Consider the following 24755-nt stretch of genomic DNA (forward strand, 5'->3'; position numbering starts at 1 on the left):
CTTTGTTCCAGATTCACAACATCAGAATTTTTGCATAGCAAATACTTCAATTTGTACTTACAGTTGAGTGTACAATTACAGACTGAATTGGGAATGACTTTTCAATCTGCAATAGAGAATAGACTGATTTGAAACTTCTTGGAAAAATACAACTATGTGCCAGACCAGGACTCAAACCTGGGATCTTTGAAAAATTATATATTGGTATGCTTAAGTCATCTTGCAAATGTTTTTGAATGAATCTGGGAGAAGTGGATCTTGTTCTCCCTCTTGTAGCATGAAAGCAGTGCTAAACCGAAGCATTTCTGAAAAATTCTGAATTTGAGCTGTGTCGTAGCACCCCTACCACAAAGATCAGTGATTACATTACCTTTCCACTTCAAGTTTTAAGAAATGGCTGCATTCTAAAATGAACTCTCCATGGAAGGACAGTGCTGTGAACCATTCATACAGTAAGTTGTGACAAATTGCAAGTCAATAGGTACTGGAATGTCCTTTCAAAAGATTTGGAATAAGGTTGGGGGGGGGGGGGGGGGGGGGAAATTACAGGAATACCATCACGTAAACTCCATCTCAAATATTTGATACTAAATCTTTTCAAATCCAACAGCAGAAATGTAATAACTATACAACAACATGCAACAACAGAAGCAAGCACTATTTTTAATTAAAAAGATATTTCATTATTGATAACTTTCTCCACTTACTGTGTTCGTTCCCCATTCCTCCAGACAACATCTTCTCGCAGCAGTCCTTGGAAGACAAATGAGCAAGGCAACGAGCAATTGGAGTACAAGCTGTAGTGTATTCACTTAATAAATAGCACTTCATCAGAAGTGGCCAAAGAGTTCCTTCCACTTCAGATACAGTTGTAGTAAGCAGATACAATGTACTGGCACATGTATGCGAGAGATCTTCCAAAACATTTTCTGAATCTGTGTAATTTGCAGCCTGCTGCAGAGATTAATACATCACAAAGCTTCAGTACAACCAAAAACTACAGGTATGAAAAACAGTATAAATTAGCAGTTACTATACTTACATCAGTGGAAGACGAACGGCTGTTCCTAACAATATATTCAATAAATTCCATTCCAGTTTCTCCATTAAGGTGTCCCTTATATGCCAGTGCAACAATTGTTTTCAGTACTGCCTTTTTAACCTGAAGTGGAATTAGAAGAATTTTTATAGTGAACTATATCTGTTTGTTTTTAAACAAAGCATATTTCTGCTGTGTATGAGCTATTATTTGCTTTTTGTTAGTAATTATATGTTACTTATACATTTTCATCTGCTGTAGATTGAACTATTCTTTGACATGAAGTAGACTTTATTGATGTGCAGTATTATTTCAAAGATACTAGAATGCTGTAAGATGATGATTGTGATGATGATGATGACTATGATGATGCCGATGTCGACATCAATGACGATGTTGATGGCGATGACGATTTTAGGTGAGGGGCACTCAACAATCACAGTCATTAGCACCATGCCAATCTCAAGGGTGGAGCCGAAGGCTGTCCCCCCATGCCGAGCAGTTTTTAATGTATTGAAGTCTGCCTTCCTTCCCTGCCAATTTAGGAAAGAGGCCTGACAGTTCATAAAATGTCACCACTCTCGTAACACTAGAATCAGTATTGGTGAGGATGGTGGGCACATCTGCATCAAAACTGAGTGCTGCCCTGACATCAGTATATATGACACGTGTTGCCAAAATATGCTGAACTGAAAGCAACACACTACAAGACCCACAGAGTGGTGGATCCTCCCACCAGAGGAGGAAGCCATGTGTTAAAGGGCTATGTCCAATGCACCGCCTGGTAAGAATAACCTCCCACCAGAGGAGGAAGCCATGTGTTAAAGGGCTATGTCCAATGCACCGCCTGGTAAGAATAACCTCCTTCCAGTGGTGAGGCTGACAAAGTCCATCTTGCCTGTGTGATCGATTTGAGTGACCACAGTTTGTTTTCTGTAACCTTCAAACATTCAGTCTCCCACTGAGACATGATGCATTTGTCAGAAAATGAGATGATGGCTTGCATTAGGATGGGGAATTGACAGACAAAACCATCCTGACATGCCTCCTCGGTGCCTTTGGCGGACATGTCAATTCCCTGTGTCCCGATATGGCCAAGTACCCAGCAAAAAATTCACCTCCTTGTCATGGTGTTGGAACTACTGTAAGCAGTCATGGATGCACTGAATCAATGCATTTGATGAAGTGCTTTTGGTGCATTAAGCGAGTTGGAACAGACAAGAAACTATGCACAGTGATGTCTGTGAATCCTCTCCAGTGCCATCATAATGCCACACAACTCCAAATCATAATTTGTAAACTGTTCCGGAAGATGTACTTTGAAAACCCTATCATGGAAAACAGTGGGACAATCAAGGACATTCTCTTGCTGGGATCCACCTGTATAACCAATGAAAAAACTGTGGTCCATACTTAAAATGGAAGAAAATAAATTTGTAAAAACGTAATCTGGAGTACAAGTTTTCTTGTACCACATCCAGCCTAAAATCGCTTTGGGCCTCTGAAGACAACAAGGCGGCAACGCATTCCATCCCTGGCTGCGTATTCGGAGGTCTGGTAGATCCAGGTCCTTGAGACAGCCAGTAGCATGTTTCCCGATGGCTTGGTCGCATGGGGTTGATTCCTGAAAAGCCATTCAAAGCTGCACTAAATGCCAATGACTGAGAGGTCGCCGAGTTTTCAGTGCCGTCAAGCATAAAGGATATGCCGCCAAATCCAAAGTGGTGGTTCACCAGCCTCTGCACATAGACTCTGAACTGGGCTGGTTCAAAGGGCTCCAGCTGATATCTAAATCCCTTCATGGTGGACAGCGTCCAACATCTTGAGGTAGGAAATACAGGCTGATCCATGGACCATGCTGCCATAACCTAAAAGTGACTGAACAAGTGCCCTATAAAACTGCAAATGGCGAGACCTGTCTGTTTCCCATGCTTTTCCACTAAGGCATTTCAAAATATTCAATGACTGAAAGCCTTTTATTTGTAGATCTTTCCTGTGTGGGAGCCAAGTTAATTTCAAGTCAAATAATAAACCCAGAAAGCACACAGCTTCCTTAAAACATAAAATATTGTCCTCCTTTGTGGACAATGGTTGGTCAAAACTTCGACATGCATGGTTAAAATTGATACGTCGTCTTCTCTGTTGAGAATCGTAATCTAGTGTTCTTCGCCCAGGTTTCCCACCTCCTGATGGTCAGCTGTAGCTGCCTCGTCATCACTGTAATATCAGAGGAAGAGTAGAAAACTGCTAAGCCATCCGCAAACAGATTTGACAGAGCTTCTCACTGTGGAGGAAATGCCACTGATGGCGATGGCAAACAATGTGACACTGAATACACTGTCTTGGGGAACCCCTTTCTCTTGAACACAGCAGTCAGAAAAGGAATGAGCAACATGATGTCCAAAGTGCCTGTCCTCCAGGAAGGATTGGATAAGAAGTGGCAGACATCCATGTAGTCCCCATGGTGAAGAATGTTGTACCTCCAAGTGGTGTCATATGCTTTTTGAGGTCAACAATCACACAAACCAAATGGTTTTGGCATAAGGATGGCTCGTGTACCACCGTTTCCAGAAGAATTAAATTGTCAAGGGTGGAACGGTAGCATCTGAAACAACACTGGGAGCAGCTCAGGTGACTTCATGATTGAAGCAGCCAGAAGAGGTGGTGGTTGACCATGCATTCAAGGGTCTTACCCATACAACTGGTAAGGGCTACACTCTAGTAACTATTAAGTGTGTTACGGTCCTTGCGTGGTTTCCCTAATAGAATTAATATTGCCTCCTTCCAAGTCATGGGGTACTCTCCTTCAAACCAGATCTGACTGAAAGGAGAGGTGCTGTCCTTTCGCTTCAGGGCATAGATGATGGAGCATGGCAAAATGAATTTCATTAGGTCCTGGAACACTGTCTCTGGCCATGGGCAGAGCTGATTACACATGGACAATGGAAGGTTGTAGAATTTCTCATTATGCGAGAAGAAATGGAGCTTGCTCATCTCTGCAGTCCTACGGAACACCTGAAATGCATGAGCTTGTCTGGTTGATGCAGTGACTGTAAAAAAATGTTCAGCTGAAACTCGAGCCATGTCTTTAGGCATGTCCACCAAGACCCCATTTCTTGACAAGGCCATAGTGGGAAGTGTACTGCTCTTGTCTGAAATCCGCCTTGTTGATTCCCAAACCTGCACAGTGGAGGTGGACCAATTAATGGAAGTCACGAATTCCTTCCAGGAATCCCTCTTCCATTCTTATCATTCACCTCACATGTGCTCTTGCAGATCTGACGCCTCAAAGGTTTTCTGTAGTTGAATGTCATTTAAAGTCCCGTAGAGTGGTTTGTCTGGCCCTGATTGCCAATTGAAGGTCATCATGGCACCAAGGCACAGGCTGCCACCTGATGTGGCTGCTAGGCTGGGGGTGGACTCTGTGGCAGCCTGTTAGATCTCAAAAGTGATATGGGACACTGTCTCCTGTGCACAATCCTTTTGTTAAAAAATAGCCTGTTGACCATACAGCAAGCAATTTTCCCTTTGAATCATCCACCGTAGTGGTCTCCTGTCGACCACTGTCCGAGTTGGCAGACAGATTCACAATGGGAAGTGGTCACTAGAATGTAAATCTGTAGCCACTTCCCACTGAACCAAGTCTGCAACAGCCAGGGAGCAAAAACAAAGATCAATGGCTGAAAAATGCCCTGTAGAGGCAGATATTCTGTGAACGGATGAGAGGCTTGATAATTCGACCCCTGGAGCAAGTGATAGCCAACCCCTACAGCACAATGTGTGTGTTGAAGTCCCCCACAAGGAGGAATGGCTGTGGAAGTGCCAGGAAGAGTTCTGTTAGTATGTCTGCATCCATAGGATTGCGAGATGGAAGGCATAAAGAACACATTGTAATGTTAAATGGTGCTCGATCTTTCCCAGCAATTGCTTTTGTGGCCATGGTAAGAGGGACAGAAAAGGAGTAGCATCTGTCATCAATGAAAACAGCCACTCCACCTTTGCACTGTCTCCAGTAATATCGTCCTTCCTGTAGGTGTGGTAACCCCTTAATGCAGATGTGTCGGTGACTTTAAAATGAGTTTCTTGTAAGCAGAACGGTTTCTCCTGGACCAGGAGTTGTAATTCTTCCAAATGTAATCCATATGCATTTAAATTCCACCGCAACATGGAAGTCCCTGTGGGAGCCACTGATAAGCGATGGTTAGTCTTGATTTTTCTTCCTTGGAGGCGGTGATTTAGGGGGAGGTCAGGAGGAACGTTAGCCGGTGCCCGGCTCTCCGGTTTCTCCAATTGGAAATCCATATCCTCAAGAACAAAGTCTCCATCTGAGAGGGAGAGAGTTCAAAAATCCAAAGGTTTCACTGTCATTTTTTTCAACTTTGAATTACTTTTTGAAGGAGTTTTTCTTTACTTGGTTGTTTGGGTTCAGGGGATAACATAGGCTTCTAATGGTGGGCAGTGGTATGTGGCTTAGGTTGACAGCTTTCAAATGATTTCTGGTTCAGGTGTAACATTTCCCCACAAGTACACTGACAGGTGCATGTGTTTTTAGAATCTTTGGCCTGAGTTTGTGTGGAGGCATCAGACTTCGTAATTGGCTTCTTAAGGGGCAATGCAAAACAAGTAGCAAAAACTGGAGGTTGCATAGTTTTGAAGGATTTTTTAACTTCACCATAGAGTAGTACGCTTCTCATAACTTTTAACTCCTGAATTTTCCTTTTCTCATTGTAAACCTCACACTTTCTGCTCCATACTCCATACCTAAAGCAGTTTATACATTTCAGAGGAGGTGAACAAGAATTGCCTGATTCATGAGCTGACCCTCAAAAGTTTCTACATGTAGCCCACCCATTACATCCCACATTGTTATGGTCAAATCTTTGACATTTGAAAGCATCGCACTGGGTTAGGAACAAACAGGCGAATCTTAAGATGGATATAGCCTGCAGAGATGTGTTCAGTTAATTCTGGAGTGCTAAAAGTTAGAATAAATGTTGCAGATTTTCTCAATGTGCCACTGACACTCCACATATAGTTCTGTAGTTCCGTGATCCCCACATTTTTTCATTCCTCACATAACTCCGCAGGGTCCATCTTCATTATATCAGAGCAGATAACCACACATTTACAAAATTTATGGGTATTATGCAAGTCAGCTTCAACTGGGTATTCACCTCAGGCCTTACATCCCAGAAGCATGGATACTTGGTCTGAATTAGCTTTTCAACTAGAAGTGTTGCATTACAAAGTAATTTGATACTTTTTAGGGACCCAGCAATAGCCTCCAACACCTTATGAATATAGGAGGTTCCCCTGTTCTCTTGATTTCAATGAATGTTTTATGGCACACTAATGCCCTCTTACAATGATTCTGAGACTACTACTTGGGAGAACTGACCAACCGAGCTCTCTCTGGTGAGTGGGTGTAGGTACTACCTGACAGTCCACCCGTCCTTTCAGGAGTAGTTATTTGATGAGTCTGCTCCGTAGGGATCCCATAAGGTGCTAGAGAAACAAACACTGACCCACACTTTGAGGTTTTTTTTTTTTTTTTTTTTTTTTTTTTTTTTTTTACAGTGTGTGTACCTTCCTCGTAGTCCAGGAAGTGAAGCCAAGGCCTCTGTTCTCCAAAACATACAACATTTCACTGCCGCACCACACAGTGATGGCTGAAGTGTGCCCGGAGCTTACAGTAACAGAGGACTGGCAGCAGTTACCAGTCCCCAGCTCAGGATCCAGGAATCACCAAGACCATACACGCCAAACAAATGCTGAGCTCTTGGGGGTTGTAAGTTAAAGTGGCTAACTATGGGCATTATGGCTGATATCCCGAAATCAGGAAGACAGTCAACCTCGAGTTTAGAAAAGAAGGTTGCTAACACAAACGAAATGATCACAAAGAAAATTATGTAATGCTCTCATCAAAATGGCCTTACATCTCCAATTATCCTTAAAAATTTTCTCTCTGCCAAACAACAGAAACCATAATTTTGTTGAGAAATTATATCCAGATTTACTGCAAGATGAAATCCATTTCATATAATTTTTATGACAGTATCCACACATCTGTGTTGAAAAGACACTGAGAAATCCTAAGAGTGATGCACTATGCTATTCCAGCTGATACCACATAGGTTTAAATGAATAAATTAGTAATTAAGCTGCTGCCTCTTCAGTTTCATTATATTACTGCTTTTACATTCCACTGTTGGACCTTTTTTTGTATTTAGTGACACTGAGTGGCAACACACTGAGAAAGGCTCCAAGATTGTGCATAACCAGTAATTCCAGTCGAGACAATGCTCCACAACTTTTGCAGGTTAGTGCAGTTTCACATTTTATAGATTAGTTTAATGCATTGCATCACTGGTTTTCTGGATGTTGAAGTAAAAATGAATGGCCCACTAATGCAAACATCTAACAACCTGCGACTTGTTCTCTGAAGACAGGCCAAATGAAATAGTATATTAACACAGAGAATAACCTCAAACAAACTGTAGGTAACAGCATCCAAAGTGTTCAACAATTCCTTGCTTCAGTATGAGCATATGGCAGAATTGCTTTGCTGAAGCACAAGCTGGCTCCAGTGGCAAACAACTTTATAATGGCATGCACTGCACCACTTTCACTCATGGCTGCAAATCAACTCATACAAAATACTACCAGTAGAAATTATCGAACACTAAGCAGTACTGACAATACATTGCAAGTGCTTTGGGAGATGTCACATTGAAAATTAATCTTTAATTATTTTGGATTGATAAATACTCCACTAAAAAAGTAAACATGGAAGGGGCACTAGAGAAAAAAACCCTCAAGTTTCTGAACAATACCCTGTTAAACTTTACGCCCTTATTTGCTTGTTAAGAGTGGCCCTTCAACTATACACAACCACCACTCACTGCCCACCCATGCACACACTGCCATCACAACAACTACTGTAATGTTAGCAGGATCACATCATCCATGGGATTATTTTAGATCTAACTAAGAAGTTACGTGTAGTTTTGTATCATTTCCACTTTCACATACTATTCATGGATCTTTTGGTAAGAAACACCAAATCTTAAAAGTAAGGTTATTTAAATTCAACCTTTAATCATTCACTTGCTTTTCACCTTTGACAGTGACCAGGAGTATAATATTATAAGGTGAGCCTTCAGTTAATAAAAACTCCTTATTCTTATTTGTTGTTTCTTATGTCATTCCATTTTCTACAGATCATCTGTTTTCTCAAGATTGCATACATCAAATGAAAAACATTTGAAACATCTCTAATTCCATTTGCTTGTACTGTAAGCTTTTGTAACAAAAAAGTTATTTGTTGTTTGTTACATTATAACTATAATTTTTTCAAGGGTTTGTGTGTGTGTGTGTGTGTGTGTGTGTGTGTGTGTGTGTGTGTGATATTCTGGCAGATTCTATAAAACAAGAAATTAGTACCTACATATCTTTCCTCAATTACTTCCTACTGTAAAATTTCATAAATTAAGTATAATAGGTTTATCCATAGAATATAAGATCATAGGCACTGAGCCAATTAAGACAAAACTAAGGAATACATAGAAATTGAATGATCAGCCCATCTAAGTGCTGCCTGTCATAAAAAAGCTAAATGCACAAAAAAAATTATTAATTAAAAGAAAACAATAAAATAAGAGTACACAAACTTCTTTCTCAAATATGCATTTCTGTTCCACACAATTATCACCTCAATCAGACGACAAGTCTATAGCCAATTAAAAGGATGGCATCTTGTCTGCAAATGAAATACAAAATATATTTCATGAAGAGCAATAAAAAAGGAGCACCACATGCTGTTAACCACTGTTGCTGGAGATGGAATTCATGTATCATAGAACTGTCCCCCATCATGTTAGTTTAGCTAGTTTTGCTGACTGCATCTTTTTGTCCCTCACTTTCTGTTATTCTACCATCCATAAACACACTGCCATTTTCTTCAACAGTGAGGTCATTGAACATAGGAACACTTTACTTATAAAAATTGTACAGACAACTTCATCTACTGCACCTGTCATCATGCATTTCATGTTCTGATACCCAGCAGAATATTGCCCTCCTTCACTTGTTGTATGCAGACAGAGAAGGTAGTAGTATAAGCCACAGACAATAATGAATCCATCTACTATATCTCTATGACAAGACTTAAAGTTTCTTGTAGGAACAAAAGTCACAGCTGCTTCTTTCCACAGTAGTTCTGTAATAATGAATAGCTGTAGTCTAGCTACAGTAGTACTAAATTCTGGAAAATCTTCCTCCATTCTGTAGGCTATGTCTCCTAGGAAATACTTGGATTTTCCACTGCATATTACTATTGGGATTTCGAACCTCTCAATTTTTTGGCATCTGGACCTGCCCTTATAGCATTTTGGCACACCTCATTCCACCAGGAAACACAATGTCTTTGTAAGTGGCCTGAAGACTGCAATGAAGGCATATGTCACTAAGTGATGGAGTCATAATGTGCTCCACCCATTCCTGGAATCTATCACCATACTTCAACACAGCAGGCAGTGTATACAGTACATGGTTTGCCTCACTGAGCATCATTTTCCATAGCTTCTTTTCAATCAATGCATGATCTGCTAGGTTTATCCAGATGGAGATTTGGTCAATGGATAGCAAATCATTACCACTTACCAGTAAGCTGTGTATGCAAGTGTATGAGAGTATACTATGATATCACTGGCAAACAGCAAGCCTGTAACAGTGCTGAAGAGAATACACTGACACTTCTGGAGGATGGGGGGGGGGGGGGGGGGGGCAGGCACTGTGGAGCCCCATATCACTTTTCCACTCATTAGATCCACCACAGGGAAGAGATCGTTAAAGCAGCCTGTGGTGTAATTATTTTTGAGAGCCTCATTATTTAAAGGTCCTGCATTGCTAGTTGCCTCATGCACAAGAAGTGCTTCATTGGGCTCCACATTTCTGCTATTTTTAGTGGAATAAACTGACACTACAGTCATGGGCTACAGTCACGGGCATCTGCAGAAACTTATTTCAGTAGGGAAGAGGGGGTAAGATTCTAGAACAGTTATTTTTTTATATAAACGTGTTGGTCAATTTAGAGATGTGTCATGCCACAAGAATTAAATTATATACATGATAAAAAAGGCTTATTATATTACAGATAACTGATGGTTGTCTACTAACTTGCAGAAATATATGAGAACCCTCCAACGAATAAGAACTCTGAATTCCGGATTCCAGGGGATAAGGGGATGCAAGTGCCACTCTTGCCTCCCAATCATCTTCCTTTATAGACATTTATGACTAGAGTGGTTACAAAGTCTTTTGCAACAGAGACCATGGACAAAAAGTTCTCATTAAACTTGCCACATCAAATTCAGATAAAATCCCAAGTTGTCACTGACTACCTCAATCATCACTGTCAAAGGCTTTGTCTCACCATTGTGAAACTGCCAAGGCTCACATTTTGATATCGAAACAATGGCATCTGATTGGCTGGATTACTTCTTGGTAATGTCAAGAAAATGGCATGTACTGATATGCGACCCTATAAGCTCACAGTTTATGTTTGTTCACTCTATCCAACACCACTAGCAGTGCCATCATTCGCATCAGATTGTAATCAACGATAAATCTTTTTCTGTTCTCTCTCTTTATCAATGTGCACACTTCCATGCAGTGCTAAGAGCATAACTTGTGAATACTGAAGTTTTTATCACAGAGTCTAATTTCCACTGCTTTGCTAATCACAGTCCCAGTAGTTCGAAGTGTGTGCCACAATTCCTATATGTTTAAACATCTAACAGACTGCTCAGTCACTGCTGATTTTTCTAAATAACTGTACTTCAGCTGATGCAGATGTTCAACACAGCAACAGTCCGTACACACTGCCCACATAACTGCTGCCACACTCACAATGAGTATTACAAATCCCTGTAATGTTCAAGCTGAGATAATCTTTAACAGGTTGCAACACTTCCTTAATTTTTCTGGATGGGTGAAACACTGGCCTGATTCCTTGCCTGTTTAGGATTTTACCTATCCTACTAGATACTGCACTGCGGAATGGGAACTGCACTAGGAGTTGGTCCTCCTGGCTTCATCAAATGGAACTGCAACTTTGTTTTCTTGACTGTGCTACCTTAATATCATGGACCAAATACCTGTTCCTACTGAACACCAGTGTCAGATGATTTATCTCTGAGCTGAGGTGCCACTTGTCCTGGCTCTGTAAAGTTGAGTGTTCAGCATAGCTCTCCTCTGAGCTGGATGGTGAAAGTTGTGTCCATTGAGATACTGGTCTGCATGCATCAGTTTTCATTATACAAAAGTGCTAAGTCATTCATATGTTTTCCATTCCACAACACATCTAGGAAAGGTAGCTTTCTATCCTTCTCCACCTCTGCCACAAATTTTATGTTTGGACACATACTGTTCATATGGTCAATGAACCACTGCAATATCTCAATGCCTTGTGAACAGATTAAAAATTATCATAAACATATCTGAAAAATCAGGATGGGTGGAGGGTTGAGTGTTTCCCTTTCATATGCGTGTATTGCAACTTTACTGTAACACATCATCAAGTAGGGAACATGGCATGGCAGATACGTCAGTTTGATGTGGTCTAAGTTACCTTTCACTGTTCTTTTTCAAATACGATTGCCCTTTTGTTTTGTTCTCGTGAGCCATCTCTTCCGTTCCACAGCCATGCATGAACTTACCCTTCTCAACTTCATCTATAGACATGGTGGTGCTGTAAGAGTGTATCAAGAGTGTTTTTGTTTTGTTTTTTAGGGCGCAAAACTGCTACGGTCATTAGCGACCGGTCTGTGACTTAGGAAAAGGTAAAACAACGAAACTGGAAACCAGCAGCAATGGGAACGAAACTACAAAAAATTGGAGAAACTAAAAACAGAAGGAAAGCTTAAAAAACCACTATAGAAGGGGGTTGGTTGTCCCCAAAAAGAGCTTCAAATGACTGACGTCATCTCACTGGCACCAATAAACTTGAGAACGCATCTGCTAAAATGGAAGATATATCAGGCGACAGCTGTAGACGGGCGTGTAACAGAGTAAAATAGGGGCACTCAATTAAAAGGTGTCTTACCGTCCACAGCTGAGAGCAATGGGGACAGAGTGGGGGAGGATCGCCACTTAAAAGATGTCGATGGCTAAAAGGACAGTGCCCTATCCGGAGTCTAGTTAAAATTACCTCCTCCCGATAACGCGTTCAGGAAGAAGAGGTCCAAGCACAGGGAAGACCTATCACGTCCCACAATTTATTACTGGGAAGTGTCGACCAACGTGCGTGCCATAAAAGAACAACACTATGACATAAAACACTCCCTAAATCGGCGAAGGGAATCGTGCAAATACCTGGCCGAAGAAGAGAGACTGCAGCCTTGGCCGCTATATCGGCCACTTCATTTCCACAGATACCAGCGTGTCCTGGGATCCAGAGGAACGCCACAGAAACACCCCCCAAGTGGAGCAAGTGGAGGCAGTCCTGAATCCGGTGGACCAGAGGGTGGACAGGGTAGAGAGCTTGGAGACTGAGGAGAGAGCTGAGAGAATCTGAACAGATAACATACTGTATCCGCTGATGGCGATGGATGTATTGGACAGTCTGGAGAACAGAGTAAAGCTCCGCAGTATAAACCGAACACTGGTCGGGAAGCCGAAATCGATTTGGGGCGTCGCTAACAATATAGGCACTCCCTACACCTAACGATGCTTTTGAGCCATCAGTGTAAATAAATGTGGCTTCCTTCATTTGTGCACATAGAGCAGAAAATGCCCGGCGATAAACAAGTGAAGGGGTACCATCCTTGGGAAACTGACAAAGGTCACGGAGTAGGCAGGTCCGGGAACAGAGCCAAGGCGGTGCTGTACCCCAAGTTGTCAAGAAGGTTTTAGGAAAGCGGAAGGAAAGAGAATGGAGCAGTTGACGGAAGCGGACCCCCGGTGGTAGTAGGGAGGAAGGGCAGCCTGCATACCCTAAATCCAAGGAGGCGTCGAAAAAAATGTCATGGGCCGGATTAGCAGGCATGACTCAGAAGGACAGCTCGCCGACTGGACAGTGGAGGTTCAGCAGTCTCAGCATAAAGGCTTTCCAAAGGGCTGGTGTAAAAAGCTCCGGACACTAAACGTAATCTACGGTGGTGGATAGAGTCGAGACGCCGAAGAATAGATGGCCGAGCAGAGGAGTAAACTATGCTTCCATAGTCCAATTTCGAGCGCACTAAGGTGCGATAGAGGCGGAGAAGGACCACTCGGTCCGCTCCCCAGGAGGTACCATTCAGGACATGGAGGGTGTTGAGGGATCGCAGACAGCAAGCCGAAAGATAGGAAACGTGGGAGGACCAGCACAGTTTTCTGTCAAACATAAGACCCAAGAATTTAGCGACGTCCAAAAACAGAAGGTTGACAGGTCCTAGATGTAAGGAAGGTGGAAGAAACTCCGTATGACACCAAAAATTAACACAAACGGCCTTACTGGGAGAAAAGTGGAAGCCTGTTTCGATGCTCCAAGAGTGGAGGCTATTGAGACAGTCTTGAAGACATCGTTCAAGAAGGCTGGTCCGCTGAGAGCTGTAGTAGATCGCAATATCGTCCACAAAGAGGGAGCCCGAGACATCAGGAAGGAGACAATCCATAATTGGATTTATGGCAATGGCAAACAGTACAACACTTAGCACGGAGCCCGCACTCTAAATGTGCACGCTGCCATAAATTTGCGAAGAAAAAGGGGCAACCGACCTCGAAAGCCCCAAGAGGACAGTGTGCGGAGGATGCCTGTCCTCCAACAGGTATCATATGCTCTCTCCAGATCAAAAAAGATTGCTACTGTTTGGCGTTTCCAGAGAAAATTGTTCATGATATAAGTGGAGAGAGCAACAAGATGGTCAACTGCAGAATGATGCTTTCGGAAACCGTATTGGGCAGGTGTTAAAAGACTGTGGGACTCCAGCCACCAAGCTAAACGGCAATGCACCATATGCTCCAAAACCTTACATACACTACTCGTGAGAGAAATGGGGCGATAGCTAGATGTTTGTCCTTTCCAGGTTTCGGAACAGGAACGACGATAGCTTCCCGCCATCGTCTGGGAAAAGTACTGTCAGTCCAAATTCGATTATAAAGGCGAAGGAGGTAATGCAGACTATGGTATGATGAAGATGTTAAATCAGCTAGTAAAGAAGTCCCAGCTTGCCTTCTTGCTATCACAGATGATGCGACGGCATCGCGCATGGAACTGCTTATAGCGGATACAGTTGGCCGAAGTAGGATGGTGTCTGAAAATGCGAAGAGCACGTCGCCGCTTACGTATTGCGTCACGGCATGCCTCGTTCCACCATGGAACTGGGGAGCACCGGGGCAATTCGGAGGTGCGAGGTATTGAACGTTCCACAGCTGTAAGAATAATGTCTGTAATATGAGTGACCTCATCGTCAACACTAGGAAAGTGACGGTCATCGAATGTCGCTAGACACGAAAAAAGTGTCCAATCGGCTTGGGTAAACTTCCAGTGTCGCAGGCACATATACGGCAGTTGTGGCTGCAATCTAAGGATACATGGAAAGTGGTCACTCGAGTGTGTATCAGCAAGAGCGAACCATTCGAAGCGCTGAGCTAGCGGAACAGTACCGACCGAAAGGTCCAAATGAGAGAAATTTGTCGTGGAGGCAGACAAAAATGTAGGGTCCCCAGTGTTGAGGCAAACAAGATCCGCTTGGTGGAAGACGTCTATCAATAGTACGCCACGCGGACAAGGATGTGGAGATCCCCAAAGTGGGTGTTCGGCACTGAAGTCCCCAACCAGCAAATAGGGGGGTGGAAGCTGACCAAGAAGATGAAGGAGATCAGCTCGTGCCATTGGTGTGGACGATGGAATGTATACAGTACAAAGAGAGAAGGTGTATCCAGAAAGGGAAAGACGGACAGCGACTGCTTGGATTGGGTGATAATGGAGAGTATCATGGAGAAGGATCATGAGTCCTCCATGTGCTGGAGTGCCTTCAACAGAGGGGAGATCAAATCGGACTGACTGAAAATGGGGGAAAACAAAGCGGTTGTGGGGACACAGCTCTGTTTCCTGAAGACAGAAGATGACCGGCGAGTAGGATCATAAGAGGATCGACAATTCATCCCGATTGGCTCGAAGGCCGCAGATATTCCAATGGATAATGGACATAGGGTGGACAGAAAATGGAAGAATGTGACCAAGGTTGCCGTCAACTCAACAACTGCTCAGAGCTTGCGACCGACAGTGTGGAACGGCATTCAGCTGAAGGCAGAAGATCCTGATGCATAGGTTGTTGTTCAGGAGCAGCTCCTGCCACCAGCGATCGGCCTGTTGATCGGCCGCCAGCAGTGCGCCTCGGTGACACACAATATGGCCGAGGGCGGCTACCGCCAGGTGGTGCTGTAGATGAGACACGCCGTGGGGGAGAAGGAGAGGAACTGGGTTTCTTATTAGCCTTCTTGGAAACAGGATGTTTAGATGAAGGAGGAACCAATAGTTGTGAAGTTGGGGTACGTAAAAAATCTTCACGAGTAGCCTCTTTTTTGGAAGTACGGGTGTCTGACTTTTGGGCTCGAGATTTAGCAGAACCTGATGAAGGGTGAGCCATAGAGTGAGCAGGCGAAAGTGGGGAGGTTGAATGGGCAATCTTTGCGCTGGCCGATCTGACGACCATGGCACTAAAGGTGAGATCACAAGTCTGCGTGGCCGCCTCCTTTGTTGGCCGAGGAGAGGCAAGGACAGTGCTGTATTTTCCTGTCTGAGGCACAGTGGGCTTTCGACTGGCGAATAATTTTCGAGCAGCAAAGGTCGACACCTTTTCCTTCACTCTGATTTCCTGAATGAGCTTTTCATCTTTAAAAATGCGGCAATCTTTAGAGGAAGCTGCGTGGTCACCCATATAGTTGATGCAATGAGGGGATGGAGGTGGACAAGCACCCTCATGGGCATCCTTGGCACACGTACCACATTTGGCTGGGTTGGAACAGGACTGGCTGGTATGACTGAACCACTGACACCGATAGCAACGCGTAGGGTTTGGGACATAAGGGCGAACGGAAATTATCTCATTGCCCACTTTTATGTTTGATGGGAGTTGAACTCTGTCAAATGTCAAGAAGACAGTATGGGTTGGAATGATGTTCGTGTCAACCCTTTTCATGACTCTATGAACAGCCGTTACGCCCTGGTCAGACAGGTAGTGTTGAATTTCCTCGTCGGACAATCCGTTGAGGGAGCGTGTATAAACGACTCCACGTGAGGAATTTAAAGTGCAGTGCACTTCCACCCGGACAGGGAACATTTGCAGCAGTGTAGTACGCAGCAATTTTTGTGCCTGGAGGGCACTGACTGTTTCTAACAACAAGGTGCCATTCCGTAATCTGAAACAAGACTTTACAGGACCTGCAATTGCGTCAACACCTTTCTGAATAATAAAAGGGTTGGCCGTGGAGAAGTCGTGACCTTTGTCAGACCGAGATACAACAAGGAACTGTGGCAATGATGGAAGAACTGTCTGTGGCTGAGACTCAGTGAACTTACACTTGTGAGCAGACATAGTGGAAGATGAGGAAACCATTGTGGAAGTATCCCCCATGATTACCGGCGTCTCCGATGGCGCGCTCCTCCCTTGTGGGGGCCCTCTCTGAGGGCACTCCCACCTTAGGTGATTGTTCACACTTCAGGGCACACCTCCTGAGAAACGGATGGAGGGACGAATCGGCACTTTCGGAAAGTATCAGCTTGGCTAATCATCCCTCCCTGGGCCTGGCCGTTACCAGGGGTTAAGTACATGTCCTACCTGTCTACCCGGGGTGGGGAATTATGCGTTACCCCGTCACCGGCTACGCATTGAAATGCTTGGGTCGGCCTTCAGACACGCACAGGGAGGAAATACGAGAAAGGGAAAAACAAAGAAAGGGAAAGGGAAGAAGAGAGGTCTCAAACGCCGCAGCGGAGAAAAGGGTAAAGAGATGAGGTAAGGAAAACAGAAGGACAAAGGAAGGATGAAGACTTGCAAGCAGAGAAAATGAAGAATGTATTACATTCTTGAGCATTCGTCTCTGGACGTAGGCACAAAACATACTCCCAGAGAGAGAGAAAGGGAAGGAAAGAGGTGGAGGTGAGGGGGTGGGGGGCGAAGATGGGGGATGGGGAAGGATGCGGAAAAGGAAGGTATGCAGCCCGGAAGAGAAGGAGGGCCACATTAGCTCGGGGTCCCGTGCTCGCTACGCACGTATCCACAAAAAGAGTTGTGGACCCCTGGGGGGTCTCAAGAGCGTGTCTCACTATTTCCATCTACAGAATGATGAATGTGTCTTCCACGATAATATGCTGTATTCCTTCAACTAATTACACCAATTGTGAATACACATCTAATTATCAATAACTCATAACTTTAAATACATAACTCATTACATCTGATCACACCCCAAACTCAACTCAAGGTCTAAGATTTACAGTCTTCATTTGTCCTCAGTGGTTACATTGTAATATGGCTGTTTTCTCTCGGACGTTCATGACACCTTCACAGGGTGTCACCATGGCATAAATGTTGCTGTTCAGCAATTGCTACTGCACTCACCATTTCGTGCCTTGCCTCTGCTGTTTTACGCCACTGCACAGGCACCAGGGGCAGTGGCAAGGGAGAAGATGGGGGGGGGGTCTATGGGGTTATAGTCCCCCCCCCTCCCCCCAATTGAGCATCACATTACACTGGTTAAAATGACTTCAGAAATCAGCAAATATATTACTCCATCAGATTCAATCAATTTTTTTTCTAATTATGTAGCAATATAGGTTGCAATGTATTTCAAACACATTTTAACAAAAGAATAAGAGCGGCAAGTAGCTTACTGTTTAAACCAATAAATATCATTTAACTTAAAATACACGTCTTATTATTTATTAACACACATTTTTTATCCTGAACTCCAAAACAGTTACTATAAAACTACTTTAATCAACACCAAATTTTACCAATTTGTCGGCAGAGGACCCCAACTCTCCTTTCGTTAAGCCATATTCCATTCCCCCCCCCCCCCCACCCCCTCCACCACCTCTCCGTCCCATTAGGCCACCCCCCTTGACCGACTTCTAGAATCGCTCCTGACAGGCACCATCTACATACATCACAGATCAGATACACACAGTGGATTTTTCCCAGTACATGAATTGTTGTTAAGGGACACAATCATCTTTTGCCTGCATGAGCATCTTCAGTGAAACATAGGTCATTCTCACGAATAACAAGGGGGGGCACTATTCAATGTTCATCCTTTGAAATCCTAGACGACAAAATTAGCTCCTGCTGGTGACAGTGGCAAACTCATTCATGGCTGTGCCACCTGTCTAAAAAATATGTGGTCATCAGGGTCTATCAGAATAATTTAAGAGGAAAGAAATGAGCAGCTAATAATCTTAATGATTCTTCTACATCTACATCCACATCAATACTCCGCAAGCCACCTGACGGTGTGTGACGGAGGGTACCTTGAGTACCTCTATCAGTTCTCCCTTCTATTCCAGTCTCATATTGTTCGTGGAAAGAAGGATTGTCGGTATGCCTCTGTGTGGGCTCTAATCTCTCTGATTTTATCCTCATGGTCTCTTCGCGAGATATACGTAGGAGGGAGCAATATACTGCTTGACTCCTCGGTGAAGGTATGTTCTCGAAACTTCAACAAAAGCCCGTACCGAGCTACTGAGCGTCTCTCCTGCAGAGTCTTCCACTGGAGTTTATCTATCATCTCCGTAACGCTTTCGCGATTACTAAATGATCCTGTAACGAAGCGCGCTGCTCTCTGTTGGATCTTCCCTATCTGTTCCATCAACCCTATCTGGTACGGATCCCACACTGCTGAGCAGTATTCAAGTAGTGGGCGAACAAGCGTACTGTAACCTACTTCCTTTGTTTTCAGATTGCATTTCCTTAGGATTCTTCCAATGAATCTCAGTCTGGCATCTGATTTAACGACGATCAACTTTATATGATCATTCCATTTTAAATCACTCCTAATGTGTACTCCCAGATAATTTATGGAATTAACTGCTTCCAGTTGTTTGACATGCTATATTGTAGCTAAATGATAAGGTATCTTTCTTTCTATGTATTCGCGGCACATTACACTTGTCTACATTGAGATTCAATTGCCATTCCCTGCACCATGCATCAATTCACTGCAGATCCTCCTGCATTTCAGTTCAATTTTCCATTGTTACAACCTCTCGATATACTACAGCATCATCCACAAAAACCCTCAGTGAACTTCTGATGTCATCCACAAGGTCATTTATGTATATTGTGAATAGCAACGGTCGTACGACACTCCCCTGCGGCACACCTGAAATCACTCTTACTTCAGAAGACTTCTCTCCACTGATACTTTCGTAAATGGGGAGACCCCTCAGATCTCACAATGATTTCAACTGGACCTATGCTTATCTACTTGATGCCATCCACAGACATTTGAAAATTTTTAATACAGAGTCTGCAGCAGTCGACTATATGTCCCAATAATTTAGCAAAATACTTTGCCATCCTGTACATCGGACAGTCAACTACAGTCATGACAGATGTAAGTGTTCATTTTTGATATAATAGTGTAGAAGATGTCACAAAACAAGTTAAGTGCAAGATGCGTGCATTTCAGGAGGATCCACATGTTGCCAATTACTCCACATAAATTTTTACTACTCCACAGAAATTGCGCCGGGAAGCACTTATGTATTTTCTCTACAGCCCCAATGTCTCCCAATGCAATTTCCATATTTTTGGAGCCCTGAAGAAAGATTTATCTCACTGTTGGATAAATGTGTTAACAGTTACGGCAATTACTTCAGAAATAATTGTTTCAATGTGTCTTGTTTTCATTTGATTGACCCCTTATACAATGCCAGGTCATATGTTTCAAATAAATTCATATAAAAATCTAGAGCCAAACATTTTGTATACAATACAAATGTGTTGCTCGTGCTGTTTCCCATTATCCTCCAATAATTTTTTGTGTGTGTGTGTGTGTGTGTGTGTGTGTGTGTGTGTGTGTGTGTTTAATGCAATTACTACAAATAGCATACTTCATACTCTATCATCAGTTTGTCATGTGGCATAATGGGACGATATATTCCGCTTTGATACCATATCAACTGCAAACTATGGTACCACATGTCTGTCATTGTATAGACACATTACAGTTAATAATATGTTATATACATAAATGTTGATGTACAGAATGATCACTTTGGAATATAAATGGTCAATTTGCATCGTAAATTTTATATTTATTATTTGTTAAACATTGAAACCAAAATTAGAATGTAAACAGATGCTAATATTATGGCTTCTAAATTCTTTAAGCAGAATGGCAATAACTTTATTTTAATTATTCAACATTTTAATACTGATGAAATGTTAAGGATATCAGAATTAATGTAACTCAAAAGTTATCAATAATTTCTGGCTATGTACTGTTAACTCAACTGAAATCATAATTATGAAGGTAAAGATTTCCAAGTCAGCGAAACTATTACTCTGTATGAACATTTGTATCAAATCCAAGACAAATTCACTCTCTTACCATACAGATTTGTAAATTATAAAAAGTAGACAAGAATGTTCATATTCAATTTCAAGTATTATGACTTTATAAAAAAGCGACAGTGTTGGAAAGTATTTGTGATGTAAGTTCTGCAGATGTCTTTATCATAATTTCAATATTGTAACAAATAGCCAAGATGAAATTTGGGTGAGTTGAGCAAGTTATTTAATAACTAGCATACCACAAAAACATCTTGATAATGCCTGAAAAGAGAACCATGATGATCAAAAGAAAGAGAGATTATCTAACAGAGTTGCACCATCCGTAAATTCAACTGTAAGTTTTTAAGTTAAGTACCGAAGTGTGCTCATAACACTGTTGGCGAATTTCAAGTTGTACACTACAAGCTTTGACAGTAGTATTGTCATTCAAAGATCATTTCGAGTATGTATAAATGTAATTAGGGCAATGTTTCCATCTTTTTCCACATGATGAGTTTGTAATAAGGAACTGATTGAAAGTTTACAATTGTTAAATAAGCACAGATCTTATAAAGTTGAATCATGAGGCATAATAGTGTGTTCTGTGCAGATTATAACAATGATATCTTATTTCTATGTCAGTATTTGTCACAAATTTCACCTATTATTGAGTGTAGCATGTGAGGATAACATCAACAAAACAAAAGCTTTAAACAGCGAGTTCAAAGTAGCTTCAGGGAATCTATACATTTTATCCTAGGTTTTCTCTTGTCATATCAGGAAATCACTTTTTTCGATTTATTAATGGAGACATGATCATATGGAGCAGCAAATGAAATTTTTTACTGGATTTAGGGTTTCTTGGTAGGGAGGACACAACATGCTATCATGGATGGAGAGTCGCTGACACAGGTGTAAGTAGCTTCAAAAGAGTGCCCAGGGTAGATATTAGGACCATTGGTGTTCACATAATACATTAATGATCTGTGACAGGCAGACTGCTGACAAAACGACAGACTAGGTCACCACAATGATGACAACAAGGCCAAGAGCAGTGGAGAGAGAAATCCAAGCTGTAACAAACAAGAATAACTGGGTGACAAGAAAGGGAGTTATCAAGTCCTATACAGGTAAGATAGAACTAAAACTGCCAAGCCAAAGCACTGAACTGACCGGCTGTGCACTGCACGGCTGCCTACATACCGGCAGCATGGAATGCTATTGGCCGCCGTACACACATGGCGAGACAGTGGCACTCACTCACCACATGAGCACAGCACTGGGTAGTATGATGTTTCCAAATGGCTATCTAATTCCATCTCAACTCTTCTGGCGGACAGTCAACCTCCGCAGTACCCAAAACCAGACACTGCGCTTCACAAAATATCAAAATGCAGAAAATTGGATCGTATGATTACAATATTAATCAGTCACAATTGGAATCAGTCAACTAATACAAATATCATAATCATACTAATATATAGGTGTAAAAAGTGGTGGGGTATGAAAAAGAATTATCACATAGTCACAGTCATATGTACAGTAGGTAATAGGACTCTGGTTCATTGGAAGAATCCTGGAAATATGCAATAAGTCTGTACAAATCATATGACCTACAAAACACTCCTGACCCATCCTACTGCAAATTCATTTGGGACACATACCAAACAGGACTAACAGGGAACACTGAAAGGCAGTGTTAATGGTCACAGGTTTGTTTAACCCACGGGAGAGACTGAAATTCTGAAAAATCCCATCTGGCGGCTCTCCCATAGAGACTGCAAACTCAAGTTTAGATTAATTATACTACATACAGAAACATTTAAGAATATTCTGCCCACAGTCAATATGCAAATGGAATAGAAAGGAGCACTTAACAGGCACGGTGCGTATGTAGACAGAGTCTCATTAGGGATCAGTACAGGTGGCATTCAGTTACCATAAACAGCAGGCAGACTATTGCACCAACTGTCTGTAGGTTGGTGTGTAGGGAAAGAAAGGATAAGCAATATTTGTCATTGATGAATATGTCAACTGTGGGTCTTACCTATGCCATAAGTTTCAGTTCCTCCATATGAATCCTGAATCCACTGATGTTTCACCAGAGTATGAACCATTCTACTTTACATTGAGGTAGGAGCACCACATAAGAGAATGGATGGTTCTAAACAGGCAGATACAGTCCATGGTGTCTACTGATGCATCACACTCCTCAAATAATAGTAGTCACAGCTGTATGGCTTTGGACAGAGTTTCTTTGGGCTTACATTTAACAAGTTTGTCCTTTGGTGGTGATGGTAATCTCACTGCTGGGAAATTCTGATAGCATTTCTGCCTGTTGGTATAATGTTGCAGTTGGGTACAACTGATATTATTTGTAGTCTGTCTTGAGGAAACAGCAGATGTTTATGATATTACAGTTGTCCAATTGTGCTTACAATAGCAAAAGATTTGTGCTAGTGCTGTTAATCTCTCTTTGTTATGGTGCATAGACATATTTGTGATGAAGCATACTCTTTCACAATGGATGCTTTTTACATCTTAACTTCAGCTTAAGTAATGTATCTTGTTACCTTAAATACTTTACATTTTTTGTATCAAAGGAAATTTGTGATGAGAAATCTAATAAATTCAGAAACTGTCCTGCTGGCAAGTTCTCATCTTCAGGAGGCAAAATGTTTAGTATTGCCAATAGAAACATAATAGCAAAAGCAACAACACTATCACAGCTTTTCAAACTATTATTTCATACCTTGAGGAGGAGAGGGGGCTAGAGCCATTGAAGGTTAAAAATGAAGGGTAGGTCATTTAGACCTGAAGACGTAAGGGGTGCACCTTTAATGAGGATGAGCGTAGTAATTTATCCTGATACAAAGGACACTCCCCACTCCAAAAAGAGTGGGTTTGAGAACAGTTCAGGCACAATGGGGAGGTGAACAACTAGAATCATCATGGTCCAATTAGCCATATGTTATATCAGCAATACATATAGCTACTATTGTCTGTTCCATTAAATCTGTCAGTAAATGCTGTTTTTAAATTATGTGTAGGAAATTTCAGAATAGTATGATAATGATTTAAATAGAAAATCGTTGAATTCAGTTCTCCAGAAGAGATTTCTAACTTAACAATATGAGAGGAGACTAAAAAGAGTTAAGCAGTAATCAACACGAAGCTTGAGTTGAACACACAGCAATTTACTGGGAAAAAGCCTACTGGAGCTGATATGCCCTTGCCTTCCTCCCGTTTGAGAATTGGCTCACCCATCCACTTTGGTAACAATGAATCAAAAATCATTGTGCAACACATTTTTTATTACACTTAGTTCTATTTTAAACAAGTAGTAAACTGAAATAATAATTAAACCACAGGAGTGTGAAGACACTTCAAAGGTCTTCAAATTCTTACAGTCACTTCCCAATACATTTATTTCCTAATGGTATTTGGTTACAATAAGGAAAATCACTTTCAGTTCGATAGTGATTTACAAAACCAAAATACAATACAGGAAAGTAAAGTCATGTAGATTTTACATCTTTTTCTAGGTTTCAGACTGGAGTGCTCTATTTTGGTCTGCAAGTCATCAACTAGCACCCGTCTGGCATTAAGCAAGAAATTTAAAATCCCTTTAAATTCAAATTCAAATTGAAAATACACCACATTAGCCATTACCCCTACAAATCAACTGATCATCTAGGCTCAGGAATTGTAGATTCCTGTTACCAGCATGGCAATGTTCATCTTACACTGGCATCTTTTTCTCAGAAACAACTCTCCTCCTCTGCTCCCCCCCCCCCCCCAAAAAAAAAGAAAGAGTAAAAGTTATTTTTTTTTTTGCTAATTTTACTGTGTTAAATTTGACCTGGGTATGCAATTACTAAGCATCAGTGCAGTTTCTAACAGCTGCTTCCCTTTGTTGTTGTGTAACTGAAATAGTTCCCCAAATCCTGCTGTGAAGAAGAATTTTCAACACATCTACAGATCTACATCTACAGATCTACATCTAGATCTACGTGATTACTCTGCTACTCACAATAAAGTGCCTAGAAGAGGGTTCAATGAACCACTTTCAAACTGTCTTTCTACCGTTCCACTGTCAAACGGCACACGGGAAAAACAAGCACTTAAATTTTTCTGTGCGAGCCCTGATTTCTCTTATTTTATCATGATGATCATTT

At 42.0% G+C, this 24755-nt stretch overlaps 1 protein-coding gene across 3 annotated transcripts in view; it reads right to left on the bottom strand.

The window, feature by feature from the left end:
* Nucleotides 1-24755, bottom strand: part of LOC124777287 (maestro heat-like repeat-containing protein family member 1) — a 274758-nt gene that overhangs the window by 202294 nt on the left and 47709 nt on the right. For all 3 annotated transcript variants that reach the window (XM_047252633.1, XM_047252635.1, XM_047252634.1), the window contains exons 10-11: nt 1043-1162; nt 708-954 (exon numbers count right to left, since the gene is read on the bottom strand). In XM_047252633.1, coding sequence (XP_047108589.1) covers nt 708-954; nt 1043-1162 — 367 coding nt within the window. The remainder of the gene's footprint in view (nt 1-707; nt 955-1042; nt 1163-24755) is intronic.

The sequence above is a fragment of the Schistocerca piceifrons genome, chromosome 2 (genome assembly GCF_021461385.2).
Source record: "Schistocerca piceifrons isolate TAMUIC-IGC-003096 chromosome 2, iqSchPice1.1, whole genome shotgun sequence".
Classification (NCBI taxonomy): domain Eukaryota; kingdom Metazoa; phylum Arthropoda; class Insecta; order Orthoptera; family Acrididae; genus Schistocerca; species Schistocerca piceifrons.